Raw genomic sequence first — 14,545 nt, 5'->3', positions numbered from 1 at the left:
CCTAAAAAATATTAACATACAACCGTACATCGCATGGGCTCAAACCTAGTTATTATTATGATTAATATAATTTGGAGTTTGTGCTGATAAATTATATTTGGTTAGATCTAATACAAATCGAATAAGATATATCATAGGAGAAAACATATTAGCAACGAACTATTAGAATAACCGCCAATATTTCCCAGAAAATTTACCCCTGCCAAGTTAAAATATGGTGGGTGCCCATGGGAGAAGTGAACAAACTTTATGTATACTCTCTCACTCTAAATTCTGATACACCAAATTGAAGATCACGTCATTTCGTTACCTTGGAAAAACCTTGCCATTGACATAGATGTTTGTTCTCACGTGATTGTCAACATTCAAGGTCTAAACCCTCTAAAACTCTTACTTACCAGTATTCTGTTATACCAGTAACATACACCATAAGTTACCAAAGCAAAAATGGATTAAAATATAAAGAACAAAAAAGAAAAAGAAAACTGCAAATACAATGCCTTCTGATGTTATATACATGCAACAAACATGCATGTGTTCCAAGGCAGCAAGACATCCGATCCTTTAGGTATTTATACTGAGGTAGTAACATATAAAGAATGTACTCTAGACTCAAACTTGCTCCTTGGTCCATCAATACGTACAGATCTGATCACACTTCTTCACTTGTTCTTTCTGATTACAAGTATTGCTCATGTATCCTTGCTCTATTTTCTTCCCACCAAACTCGTGCATGCATCTCCCCAAATTTTTCTCGACTGCATTTCGTTGAAAGTTCAGTTCAGTAAACTCTCTTTACTATGGAAACAAGTATACAGAAAATGCTAGATCAGGCAAATTTCAACACAAAACCTTCAAAAAACAAACATTCCGGCCTCTGTAGTAAAACAACTGATGAAGTATATGAAAGGATAAGATTTGTTTCAATAATCTAAGAGCGAGATAAATGCTTATCAGTATTCTAGATCCACACACACCGAAAAATCACTAATGCCTTCTACAACTCCTCTCACCCAACGCGAAATAAGGAGGTCCATTTAGTTAACTGAGTTCTAAGTCTATTGTGCTTTGATTTAATATGTTACTTAGCTGGTCTTCTATTAGACCGTCTGAAGTCTGACCTACCTAATCAGATCACTATCCAAGTAACCAGATATCTTTTCTTAAGTAAATATGAATCTAACAATGTCTTTTAGTCAAATAATGTAGGGATTATAATCTAGTATCCATTTTGATGTTTGTACTCAGTTCTAACAGGTCGCTTTAATTTCACTTATAGATAATACTAATAGAGACATTAAGGGGGACCATTTTGCAGATGTCCATAGTCTTTCTCTGTCATAACTTTTCAACTTCAGCCATCCATAGATTGATTGCAATATGAAAATCATCTTGAAATTTCTGATCTAAACTTGAGGCAGATAGCTAGCAGACAATTTTAGTGGTCCATGTGACCTTAAATTCTTCTTCTATCAATATCTCCACTTTCCTTGATACCTATATTGGACATTACATTTATAAGGTGGGGCTGCCATGTTCAATGTGTAGTATCATTTTCTCTCATTGTCAACTAAAATCACAAAATATAAAAACTTATCTATCCAATATACAAATGAGAACTCAATCCATGGCTCTCAACTACCTTATAACATAAGGTCACCCTGATTTATAACACCATCTCAACGATAGGGAACACATTAGACATTTAGTAATTGCAAACTATAGCAGCAATCAGTGTATTTAGGAAGAGACAAAAAAGACTCGTGCTCTGCTGTGCTTGGAGGACGATACTCATCTTCATCAAGTTGAATTCTTTATTTTTAGCCAATTTCACAAAATTAAAGTTATGCTAACCGCAAAGAAAAAAACTTTAAGCATGTAGAACAACTTAAACACGGAACTTGGTGTTTGCATATTTTCTGCCTAGGAGAACTAAATTGACTAAGAATCAAATTTACCAAATTTCTGAAGTATGCAGGAAGTTAAAAATTACCTGAATCTAACGCGTCTGAGCTCCCTTCTCCCATTAGGCAAAGCTCTGAGAGTTATGTAAACTCCTGGCTCATCCTCTTCTACCCATTCAGTCTCCATGTCACTGGCATTGCTGATTGAAAGTTCTCCAGATCTATCTGCTTCCCTGGAAGACGTAGATTGCAGCGACTCATCCATTGACGAGGTCTCTGTCTTAGCAGTGACTCCGCTAATGTTGGAGTGTTTAGGTGTTGAGGCAAGACCACTTGATTCATTATTGTATTGACGTGATTGCTTTGAGTGTTGCTCGAAAGAATCTGATGATGAGTATCCCATAGCCACACCCATTCCACGGTAAAGATTGCGTGGTAGACTTTCTTTGCTCAATGGTGGTGTAACAGGACTGTCCCCAATGGACTCCATTTTTGAGATCTGTTGAAGTTAAAAGTTGGAATCATAATGATGACAAGCAAACATAAGATCCATCCTACGTACTATGGGAAATAGAACTGCCCATATTTTGTAGCTCTTCTCAACTTCTTTCTACCTCAACTTCAAGTATCCATGCTAATTGCTAGTCATAAATTTTCTAAACAAAATCATAAATTTGTAATCTAGATCTCAACTCATTTACTAAAAGTGGATTACATTCTCTTCACCTAATTTATACTTTTGAACTTGTCAATCCAAAACTTTATCTGAAGTATTGGCCTGAACTGAGCTAATTTTGAACCATTTGAACTATTAAAATTCAATATAGTTCTGAACTGAACTTGGGTAGCTCGCCCGCCCTAAATTTAGCTTATCTCCTGAACTTGGCTTATCTAATATTATTCCTAAAATATGTGAAGTAAGATGAGGAGCATAGCCTAATAAGCCTAAGTTGATGAGCAGGTGAATTTATGATAGTTTTAATAGTTGTAAACTTTGCATCTCAGCCACTTACTCGAGATATATAAAAGTGAACAATTGATCATTTTTCTTGGTGTATACTATGTCTTGGTAATCATGAGTCAATATTAATACATTATGGTGATTGTCCTTTAATACTATTCTAGAATTTTAGAGTCCTGAGTGCATCCATCAAAGGCCACTGTACTTTCTATTCTGTTTTCCAATATTTGCACCGATGCCTTTGTAAGCAGCTTGAAACTTGCAACAGCTTGTGTTTTGTTTAAAAGCAAATAATAAGATCTCTAAGCAATAGGAGGTGGCATGGCATAGAGCTAACCTCGTCTTCTGATCTAGGAGGAGTTGGAAGTGGAAATGCATTACGGCTAAGCCGTTGCACATTGTACAGTTCCATGATCTTCTCGTAGTTATCAGTCCACCACTTCTGTGCTTGCCATTTGTTGAACATATCTCGGCTGATCAAAGCATACAAAGAAACAGAATTCATAGCATTAGACCCTAAAGTATGTCACAGCATATACAAAGACAATGGAAGAACATTGGCCCTTCTAATATTACTACACTTTTATGGTGTGTTCTCGTCACCTGAACTAATCTGAACTGAATTTATTAGGCCTTGTCGCAAGAATCTTTACACCCAACCCTGTTGCACCACAATGTTGAATGAAATGTAGAGTGTCTTTTTGATTCTCTACTACAGTGAATCAGTGATACAGTTATAAGTGAGTGGGCAAGTAAATTATGCATCCTTTGACCTTACCTGCATTCTTACCCCACTTTTTACATGCTTAGTGCCAGTACATAGTAGCAATCATGGCTATAATCTTTTGTTAATTATTCTAATTCAACAGCTTTTTCAAATGGTAATGTTTAGTCCACTAAAATGATCACCTAACAACTTTTTGAAAAAGCCACACCGTCCCCATTTCAAGGGATAAAGGCACAGGAAATGAAATTTTGGCATGGGAAACCATATAAGCTTTTAATAGTGACACAATCATATTTTATCATCAGATGCCAAACATATCTAATCAAGTCTTTAATATAGGACAACTTTTCACATTATATTGCTCAGCCATCGATAATTGTCATTCAGAAAGTCTAAGTCTTAATTTCCATCCCAAAACGTTCTCAATATTGATTATAACAAACTTAGGTTATGACATACTACTACCTTCGACTATCATGATATCATCCCAGGTTAAAGTATACATGAAATACAACTACTAAGCTTTCTTTGAAAAAAACTGAAGCTATGTACTACTTCTAAGAAGATGGTCCCACACTAACTTCTTTTACTCTCAAAAATTGGTACTAAAGTCATTCCTAGTTTGATTATGGGATGATATGAGTACATATCACTACGACTCATTGAATCAGCTAGTAAAGATACAAACAATTAATTTTGCTAGTATTACAAACCTCTTTAATTCTACTTACTTTGATTATTAGGTGAATGGGCCCACTCGAGGAGTGAAATAAAGGATTTTCCTCAAATGTGCCCCTTTATATTTAATCTATGGACCACAAAGTTGTTAGTTAAAAAGCTATGTTACTACGCCGTTATCTTAACCTCTAATATACTTATCAGTTACGTATACTCTAATATGAATATAGACAAAAAAAAAACATGTTGATATATGATAGAGTATAAAATTATTCCTACGATTCCAACCATCAACTAAAACTTTTGGTTGAGTTGGTCATTTAAAAAGTTTAAGCTAATGGTTCAAGTCCCATAAATAGTTTTATACTCTATCAATATGGACCGTTTCACAACGTTGCAAAACTAATAATGATAATGGGACCCAAATCTTGAACATGTTCATGTGTGGGATAGTTACAGTTGAAGGCAAGTCTAGCCAGTAATATCATATATGTACTTCAATCCTATTCATGACAGAACATAAGAAATTTCAATTGGATACATATACGTCCAATGTAGCCATGCGCACCCATGAATTACAAGAAAATAGATTTTAGAGGTGTTGATGTCATATTGTCATTACCTTGTTTATGGTATTATGCATGGTAAAGTACAGGAAAAATTTGGCACAAACTGACAAAGCTAACTTGACGTTGGCGTGAAAGAAGCTAAAGATACAAGAGGGTGACCCCACATCCGACATTTAGACATAATGCATAATGAAAGGGCATGCAAAACACAATCAGAACAGGCCCACTAACCAACCAGTCCTGCAATGAATTCCTCTTTTTTGGACTTTTTTGTGGCTTTTTTATTTTTATTTTTATTTTTTAGTTTATTTTCTAGGGCAAAAGAGTAGATTTTACTGTAAGTCGTCCTTAATCATTTACACAAGACAGAATTGTCTCCTTAGGCCTTGTTTGGGACAGGTACAAAGTCAAAAAAGTGATTTTGAATTTTAACCTCTCTTGTAATCAAACAAGTTTTGTTACAAAAAGGTATACCATAGGATTAGGATACTGTAACTCTCATGATAATGAACTGTAAATTTTGTTTGTTGAATTCCTTCTAGTAAAGCATTTTCACTTTCTCTTTGCTTTTCTACATTCTCGTACATCAATCAAAGACGGATTTTAAGCCCAAATTTGGTCATAAGTTTATCAAATAATTAGGAAATTTAAGGTTCATTTTCATACTCTTAAAACTCTCCTTATCTCTTGGCAAAGTACCACAAAAGACAGAATAAATAGTTTAACCTATGTTATTCAAACACGGATTGAATGTTTACTCAGATAAGGGTGTCTAAGTGTCCGACTCGACTATTTTGTAAAAAAAGGTCAAGTTTTTAGTTTAAAGTGAAGTATCTAAGTGTCGTGTCGGACACGACATGAAACAACACGACACCCCTTTTTGAGGTAAATGAAGGCATCGAAGAAACACTGGGTTTAACTAATCCTAAATACTAAGAAAATAGAAAAAAAAAATTACCTTATCAATTATACCACACTAGAAATGTCCATCAATTTTGACTTTCTTTCTCTAAATCTTGGAATAGCATATCATCTAAATTCGATTATGAATTTTATTTGTAATTTTTCCTCCTTTATTGAGAAACTTGCTCTTTTTCATCAACAAACAATAATAGGTTATTCATCTTATTCCCTATATCAATATATATTCGATTTGTTACAATAGTTGGTTTATTTTAAAACAACAATAATTGCAAAATCATTGCTCACTCGAAGAATTGATATATGCCTATGTTTGTTCTCTTTTATACTTCATCCTTCAATACAAACCATATAGTTTGCCAGTAATAACAAAAATGTTGCAATTCAATTACGACAAGTTAGGATGATCATTGAATATTTTTTTGCGATAATGTCACAGACTTTCTATTTTCAATACTATATGTGCAAAAACAGAGTATTACTCTATTAAGAAAGGCACAAGATTATCACAATGAATTAGGTAAAAGATACAGAATCCACAAAAAAACACATATCTCACCTAAGGACGATATGCATCGATGTTTTCATGGAAAAACAACCACCTTTGTTCACTAGCAAAGAATTCTTCATTTCTATGGGTTGTATGCTAAATGCAGATTATGATAAAATTAGTATCCATTATGAAATGTAAAGAGCAGTGCTACGCTTTTTTCTAAAGGGAATCTGACACAAGTCCATGTCATATAACGTAGCCCGCGAAATATGGGAGTATATTGTGTCACAAATTAAAGCATCCAAACATGGTTTGTTTTACCAACCAAATTCTAGGTAGAATCAAACCCCATTAATTATGAAGATTTAAGGGCCATTAATTACCTAGTTAAGTTATCTGAACAAAACTTTAATTGATGCCAGTAAATAGTACTCCCTCCGTCTCATAATATAATACCTACCTCATTTTTTGGTCAAACTTTAAAATCTTTGACCAAATACTCTCATTTGTATATAAAAAAAACATATTCATGTAGGATCTTGTTAAATTCGTCTCAATATGTAATTTCATATCATCAAATTTTTATATTTTTTATTAATAGAAAATTGAAAATATTAAAGATCAAAATTATATCTTGGAGACCGTGTAAAAAAAACAAGCACAATCTTATGAGACTGAGTAATTATTTGAAAGATTAAACAATTTAATTTCATGGTGTAAGATTACTCCTCCCTACACAAGTTAATTAATCATAAAAATTAACTTCTTTTTTATATCAAAAGAAGATATGAAGAAATGAGTTTATTCTGACATCATATATGAGTAGTGCAAGTTTAGAATCTTATCGAAAATTAAGAATTGCTCCAATAATTAGGACTAGTATGAATGTATTATCCTCAAGCTAATTAAAAAATTGAGAGGTCCATCCTTATGTGACTTTTATACCTTTCTTTAAACTCAAAAAGATTTCGAAATCGAAACAAAGTGTTGAAAGTCATATGTAAATAATTAGAGAATGGAAATAAAGTTTGACAATGCCAAGAATGGTTATATATTAATTAATTGTTTGTCCAAATCGTTTGCTAATGATTGTAGCTAAAATAATAAAATAATTTGAGCTAGAGCAACAACATGACAATCAAACCCACCCTCTCTGAAAGAAAAATCAAAGGCAAACTTCTAAATTAAGCACATTAGCTAAGATTTGGACTCTTAAACTTCTAATATATAGTGCTATCAATTACATTGACATGTTTTAAAAAAAATTGCATTTTATCAACTTTGCAAGATGTTTCACATGATTGATACTCTACCTGAAACTATATAGCCTTGTAGGGATTATTTATTGTAATAACGTTTTTATTTTTTACATCAGGTAAAATTTGCATAATAGAAAACAAACACACATAAAACCCACTAAAATACTAGCAACACTTGTTATGTTTGGGGAAACCTTGATTAGACTGCGACACTTACATAAATATACATGAAAATAAGAGCAAACCAACTAACATATTTTTTTCCTAATATGATAAGAGAGGTCTGATAAATAATATTCAAATTAGTTAATCTTTTATAGAAGGGTTATCAAAGAGTAATTACCCAAAATACAAAGTTAATTGGTCAATACTTAATACGACTACTCGTTAGTTTTGAATGAATATTATTGTAAATACTTAAAAGACACTCAATTTCAAAAATATTTTATGTGGAAAATCTACTCTTAGTTTCTTTTTAATCTACACACTTTCCATTTCAGTCAGTTTCTTATTAATCTACACACTTTTGCTTTTTTTATTTTTGGTAATATATCACAATTACTTTCTTCTTTTCTACCCATGTCATTCACATTTTAATATTTCAACCAACACTTTTGTTTCTCTTTCTCACTTTTCAGTCTCATACTTTTGTACTTACTCTTTGGTTCTCCCCAAATTGAAATGAGTAAATTAAAATGAAACGGATGGAGTAGTTAATTAGAATTTTAGTAACACAAGTATACGACAACAATTTAGTAACTTTATCTCGAGCCATTACTATTTAATCTACTAGTTTTTTACCCATCAAGAGTTTCTCTTGTTCAAAATAGCGAAATCAAACTTCAATTTTTCCGATAAAATTTAATGAGTTCATTGACTAGTTTATCTTCTACTAATAAAATTTTAATATCGTAGGAATAACAAACAAAATCAAAGCAGTAAAAAGTTAAAAAAAAAAAAAAAAAAAAAAAAAAGGATGAAAACTCACTTGAACCGAATACGCTTGAGATCATTGCCGCCACGTGGCAAAGAAACAAAAGTGATCAAAACTCCAGGCTCCACCTGAGCAACCCACTCCTTGGGCTCACTCTCCTCCACCAACACAACCGGGTCGACTCGGCGTCCACTCGCCGACGCCGACATCACCGGCGTAACCTCGCCACCAACCGACAACCCCTTAAGCCGCGCCTCCATCTCTTTCCCCCACCTCGGCGTCGCAGCCGACGACGATGAATTTGCGCTCAATGTCCTCTTGTACGTCCATGCTGCTGGTTTCAACTTTTCTGACCCGGACCCAGTTTCTGACTCCGGGTACTTTTTTGATTGATCCGAAACTGACCCGACTGTCCCGCCCGAATTCGGGTGTGAACATGGGTTGCATTTGTACGCCCCTGATGCCTTTAATGCTATCCCCTTTATCTACATTTACAATACCAATCATTATTATATAAAATATACTCCATAACACCAACTATAAATTTCGTGTGCACCTAGCACCACCAACTTAACACATTACCTACTTACTTCGTCTCATTTTTAGTTGTCAAAAATTTACTTTTTCCGTTCTGTTTGAAATGAAATATAGGAAGTTGACATGAAAATTTAGGAAAAGATGAACCTATAGTGAATACCAAATAAAATAACCGTTTCATACATTTAAAAAGGAAAACGTCATATGATAATTGATAACGAGTTTTTCATTTATTTTAGAGCGGAAAAATATTTATTTTTCGTTTTGTTTTAAATGTAATAAATAAATTTTGTATATCTCACAAATAATACCTATTTATTGTATTTAGAAAGAAATGGAGGGAGTATAAATGTATAATTGATAATGTTTCTTATTTATTTTCAATGTCCAAATATGATAATTAATATGGAACAGAGACAATCGACACTGACACGTAGGTTACCGGAGGTTGTAGATTCTGTCGGAATCAGAATTTAACCTTTTCCTTGATATAATTACAAGGATTTCTAATTCCATAACAAGTTTAGAAAAAATGGGTAATTGCATTTACAGAACATACCTGAGAAGTGAGAGTTTTAATAGCTTGTTTGTTGTTGGGAGTGTGAGCCGAGTCAGGATCGTCATGTTGATGATGATGATGACTCACTGAGTTATGCCCGTGTTGTTGCTTTGGACGAGCTATGCACGTCAACATTATACCTTTCTGAGTTTCCGATTTACTGAATTTTGTGTTTCTTAAAGTGAATTCGCTTTTAACGACTCACGATGATGATGATGATGATCAAGTAAAACTTTGAGGAAAGTAATTTAGGAAAATGAGAAAATAGTAAGTTTAATCAGAAAGAATTTTAAGAGAAGAAGATGATGATTAAGGTGAAATCTATGGAATTAAGAGAAAGAGGTGAAGGAAGAAGGAAGAAGAAGAGGAAAGTGCAGACCACGTTTAGTTTTTAATTTATGGAGTCCGCATCTTCTTTATTTTTGGCTCCCACTCTTTTTATTCTTCTCTTTTCTTTATTTTTTCTTTTGCGCCTTTTTTTTTTTAATCTTTTTATGTTTTTTTTTTCCTTTTGCTTGGCATTTTTACTACTTCGTTTACTGTACTTGGTTTTACTTTTACCTGTTTAATCGTAACAGAATCTTTGCCGCGAGGGTGTGTCTAACGGGAGATGGGAAGTGGAAATGCGAATATTGTTGGCGGGTAATTTTGTGTGTTTTTTTTAGTGTTGAATCTCCCTGTAATGGACGTGAGTATGAAGCGGGTGCGGGTATTCATGTGGGTGGTGGGGCGAGGATGGGTAGAAATATGTACCTGGTGGGGCGGGGAAGGGTCTGGAACTTTCCCCCGCAATGGGTGGTAGGCGGGGATGGGGATTGGAATTTTACGCAGGATCGTAGGATCGAACGATCATGTTATTCACTTAGATTGTTGCAGAATCGGTTAGGATCGGTCAGAATGGGAAGATTTTACTTCTTTACTTATTAAATGATCCCCAAAGCACTAACTTTTCCTTTAAGCTCAATAAACGATAATCCAACTGCATACATGCAAATATTTATCTTCTCTAATCTTTCATGACTCTTGCGAAACCATATTAACTTTGAAATATCAATATTATGTGAGAAAATCTAGGTATTTAGCATCCATATTTTTTAAAAGATGTGTATTTATTCATTTGGAAGCATTATTGTTACTCTTTTTTTTTGCAATTTGATAGAATCTTACGATTCTACGATTTGATTCTACCGATTTGATCCCGCCCCCCTTAGCGATCCAAAGTGGGATCCCGATCCTAATAACATTGGATGTTATTGTTCGTTTTAAAGACTATTTGAGTAGTTATTTTCGCATGAAGGATCTTGGTGTTTTGAAGTATTTTCTCGGTATATAACTTGCTCATGGACAAGAAGGTTTGTTTCTTTCTCAACGTAAATTTAATACCCCATATTTTTGAGTATTTATTCAAGTAACTAAAATGTTTATTTTTTAATATAAATATTTTAAGCAAATGGTATTTTAGTAACTTCACTCGTTTTTAAATTATTTTGGCGGCAGATGACGCCAAATTGAATTTGTTAAACTTTTGGTTCTAAATCCTAGTAAAATATTTTCAAAAAAATAAATGTTTTAGGGCCATTATTTTTGACGGGATTGTAGACTAAGTGGGGGAAAAGGGGTTTGTTTTCCTAAAACTTCCAAATTTATGATAGAGGTTTCATATCTTGGTTTAATCTCCTAATTTATTATGGTGAAAGTTACAAACTATTTAATTTTGAAAATTAAGTACTACCTATTCTACTTCTATAAATATCCCATATCTTAAGCCATATTTTCCACACAAAAACTTTTAAGAATTCATACTATTTAAATTCAAGGTTCTTCTTTCTCTTTTTATCTATTCTAGTTTTATATTTCTTATTCAAGTTCCAATTTTTTTTTTGGGTTAAGAAAAAGATTTACATTTTTTTTTACTCAAATCATTCATGTTTAATTTATAATTAAGTTCATGTGATAAGTTACTTATTGGTTGGTTAGAAGAAAGCTCAAGCATAAGAATAAGTGAAGATACTAGTATAACCTTTGTGCAAGATCAAGGTATGTTATGTAGTTAGATCTTTTGAAATGTGCTTTTATGTGATAAAATTGTTTATTGATTTAATGGTTGGATTGGTTTAGAAATTTAGTTGAAAATGGTTACAATATTATTCACTCTTGGAAGTGAAAAGAAGGAATGATTTTATCCAATGTTGTTAGGATCGGGATCCCACTTTGGATCGGTAAGGAGGGCAGGATCGAATCGGTAGAATCGAATCGTAGAATTGTAAGAGTCCTACCAAATTGCAAAAAAACGAGTAACAATAATGCTTCTAGATGAATAAATACACATCTTTCAAAAAATATGGATGCTAAATACCTAGATTTTCTCACATAATATTGATATTTCAAAGTTAATATGGCTTCTCAAGAGTCATAAAAGATTAGAGAAGATAAATATTTGCATGTATGAAGTTGGGTTATCATTTATTGGGGTTAAAAGAAAAGTTAGTTGCTTTAGGGATCATTTAATAAGTAAAGAAGTAAAATCTTCCCATTCTGACCGATCCTAACCTACCCTGACCGATCCTGCAACAATCTAAGTGAAAAACAAGATCGTCCGATCCTACTCCGATCCTGCTTCGATTCTACCAGCCTTGCGATTCTGCTTACGATCTAGATCGTTTTGCTAAAACCGGATCATAGGATCGTATGATCTTATGATCTGGATCGCGATTCTAACAACAATGATAACAACCATAATAAATCTATGTGTAAATTGTTCGTGATGAGTACTTACAACAAAGCTGAACGATCTGCTGACATAGTTTTTGGTACTTTTTTTATTAACTCCGTTCTCGTTAATTAAACCGTTTTTTGATTCTGGGGTGACTTATTCGTTTGTTTTGTCGTCTGTCATTAGGAGTCTGGGGTTGGTAGATTTTGAGGTGATTGATTTGCCCATTACTATACCTATTATAAAGATTATAAGGTGTACCAATTTGTTTAAAGATTTGCCTTTGAAGATAGGAGACTGTATATTTCCTTCTAAACTAATCGTATTCAATTTGGGAAACCTATATGTTATTCTTGGGACGAATTGGTTAGGTTTCTACAAAGCCAAAATAGACTGTGAAACTCATAAAGTAGTATTGAGAATCCCTCTGGGGAAGTTGATTTCGTATCGACGTTTTGGGAAGTCTAAGAGCTTTGGGGTCATTTTTGCAATGCAATTGAAGTTGTTGAAGAAGGGATGTGAGTTGTTTTTTTTTTTTTGTAGTGTGCAAGATGTGAGCAAAGAGGTTGGATTGAAGATCGAGGATTTTCCAATCGTGAATGAGTTTATGGATGTGTTTCCAAGTGAGATTTAGGGTACGCCGCCTGCAAGAGCTGTTGTGTAATACCCTCATGATTGCTTTAACAAGATTTAGCAGGTTACTCATTCCAACAAGATGCATCTTTCTTTTAGGGAGCTTAATTCCTTAGTTACTCCACAATTAACCGTGCTTGACTAGGAGCAGTACAAGGATGGATGACCTCTTGGGAAATTTCTCGGGGTGCGCATGAATGAGGACAAAATACGCCGGAAGAACTTGTGTTGGTTATTGAGGACAATTGTTGGCCCTAGATGTGCATTTGTGATGATATACTCGACTTCGGAAGAGTCGAGGTGTTACAAATGGTATGAGAGCAACCCTGCGACCGCGTGTTGGGGGAGATCATAAGGCCGAATATTATGAGTCCTCAGGCGCCTAGTTGGGGAGGATTATGGGGCTGCATTGTAACACCCTGATAATTCTCTTTTCCAAAATACTTTTTAATATAAAACTTAGAGAATCATCAAAACATTACCCCCTGTGTGATAACGTATCGTCTTATTCATAATTTTGCAGCAGAAAACATAATAATTAGAATTAAAATTTACTCAACTAAAAAGTCAACTCCAAAAGTCAGCCAATAATGTCAAAGTTAACTCAAAACTAAACCAACTATAAACTATATAAATCCAAAGTACGATAATTAAACTACACAAGCTCTCCAATCCCGAACCCAATGATGCATCATCTTCAAACCTGTAGATGGACAAGGAGTAAGGGTGTGGAGTAGGAGTGTTAACGAGGCGAACCGAGACCGAACTTAACTAGGCTCAGCTCGGCTCGAAACATTTTTGATTAGGCTCGGCTCAAGCTCGAAGCTCGTCGAGCTTCAAATATTAGGCCCGGCTCGAGCTCGAGTACCAAAATTATAGCTCGGCTCGAGCTCGTCAGGCTCGAAAAGCTCGAGATCTAACTTCAACTTAAATAAGTCCAAGAAAGTTGAGGCCCAAACTTTAAAGAGTTCGAAGGCCTAATATCCAAACTTATTAATTTGCAAGGCCAAACAATAAGTAACCCAGCAATAAAGTTTAAAGAGGTCAAAGCTTTCTTTTATAGAGATTTTAACTCCCACCCTCATGTTATTCTAGCGATGTGGGACGCCTAAGTTTTCTTCCCACCCTCTACTCTCACAATCTCTCATACCACTCTGTACTTTCTTGTCTTTAACTCGTCTGCGCCGACGAGTCGCCACACAGAGATGACCACCTTCATCTTCGCCGGTGCACTGTCGCGCCGCCGACGTTCCTGATGCTGCCGTAACCGTTTTGCATTGCCCTGCCGCAGCTCTACTCTTTGGGTAATGTTGCTGAGTTTTTTGCAGAATGTTTGAAGGCTCAAGACTCAAGAGTATTGGTACTAAAATCAGATTATTGAAGAAGAAGTGTCAGGTTATACTCATTAATCGTCTAATATTCAGTAGTAGTAGTGCTTCGAGCCTTCTACTATTACTTTTCTTGGCAAGATATGTTAGGACTTACGTGATGTTATACACATGTACAGAACTATTGATTATCAAACTTATTTATAGAACTACCTTATTATATATTTTTAAACAATCTGTCACTATTGACTAGATGAAAAAAGTAGTATTATGAATGATGACCTCAATTAAGGCCACTCCATTAATGCTAATATAAAATAGTTGAGCTA

At 34.2% G+C, this 14,545-nt stretch overlaps 1 protein-coding gene across 1 annotated transcript; it reads right to left on the bottom strand.

Annotated features, from left to right (window-relative positions):
- Positions 1 to 301: 301 nt before the first annotated feature.
- Positions 302 to 10,132, bottom strand: LOC104883606 (protein Brevis radix-like 4). The gene is made up of 5 exons (XM_010668152.4): positions 9,543 to 10,132; positions 8,501 to 8,931; positions 3,203 to 3,338; positions 1,994 to 2,403; positions 302 to 758 (listed from the first exon to the last, which is right to left on the bottom strand). The coding sequence occupies exons 1-5, from the start codon at positions 9,675 to 9,677 to the stop codon at positions 680 to 682; spliced, it is 1,191 nt and encodes a 396-aa protein (XP_010666454.1). The 5' UTR covers positions 9,678 to 10,132; the 3' UTR covers positions 302 to 679.
- Positions 10,133 to 14,545: the final 4,413 nt, after the last annotated feature.

This window comes from Beta vulgaris, chromosome 8 (genome assembly GCF_026745355.1).
Source record: "Beta vulgaris subsp. vulgaris cultivar EL10 chromosome 8, EL10.2, whole genome shotgun sequence".
NCBI lineage: Eukaryota > Viridiplantae > Streptophyta > Magnoliopsida > Caryophyllales > Amaranthaceae > Beta > Beta vulgaris.
Note: the sequence above shows the minus strand (reverse complement) of the source record. Positions and strands in the feature narration are given on the sequence as shown.

Bases quoted from the DNA above. Each gene is read 5' to 3' on its own strand.
- LOC104883606 (XM_010668152.4), bottom strand. From the start codon at position 9,677: ATGTTGACGTGCATAGCTCGTCCAAAGCAACAACACGGGCATAACTCA. The intron at 8,932-9,542 runs GTATGTTCTGTA...TTGTAAATGTAG, and splicing joins TTAAAACTCTCACTTCTCAG to ATAAAGGGGATAGCATTAAA. The intron at 2,404-3,202 runs GTTAGCTCTATG...TAACTTCAACAG, and splicing joins CTCCTAGATCAGAAGACGAG to ATCTCAAAAATGGAGTCCAT.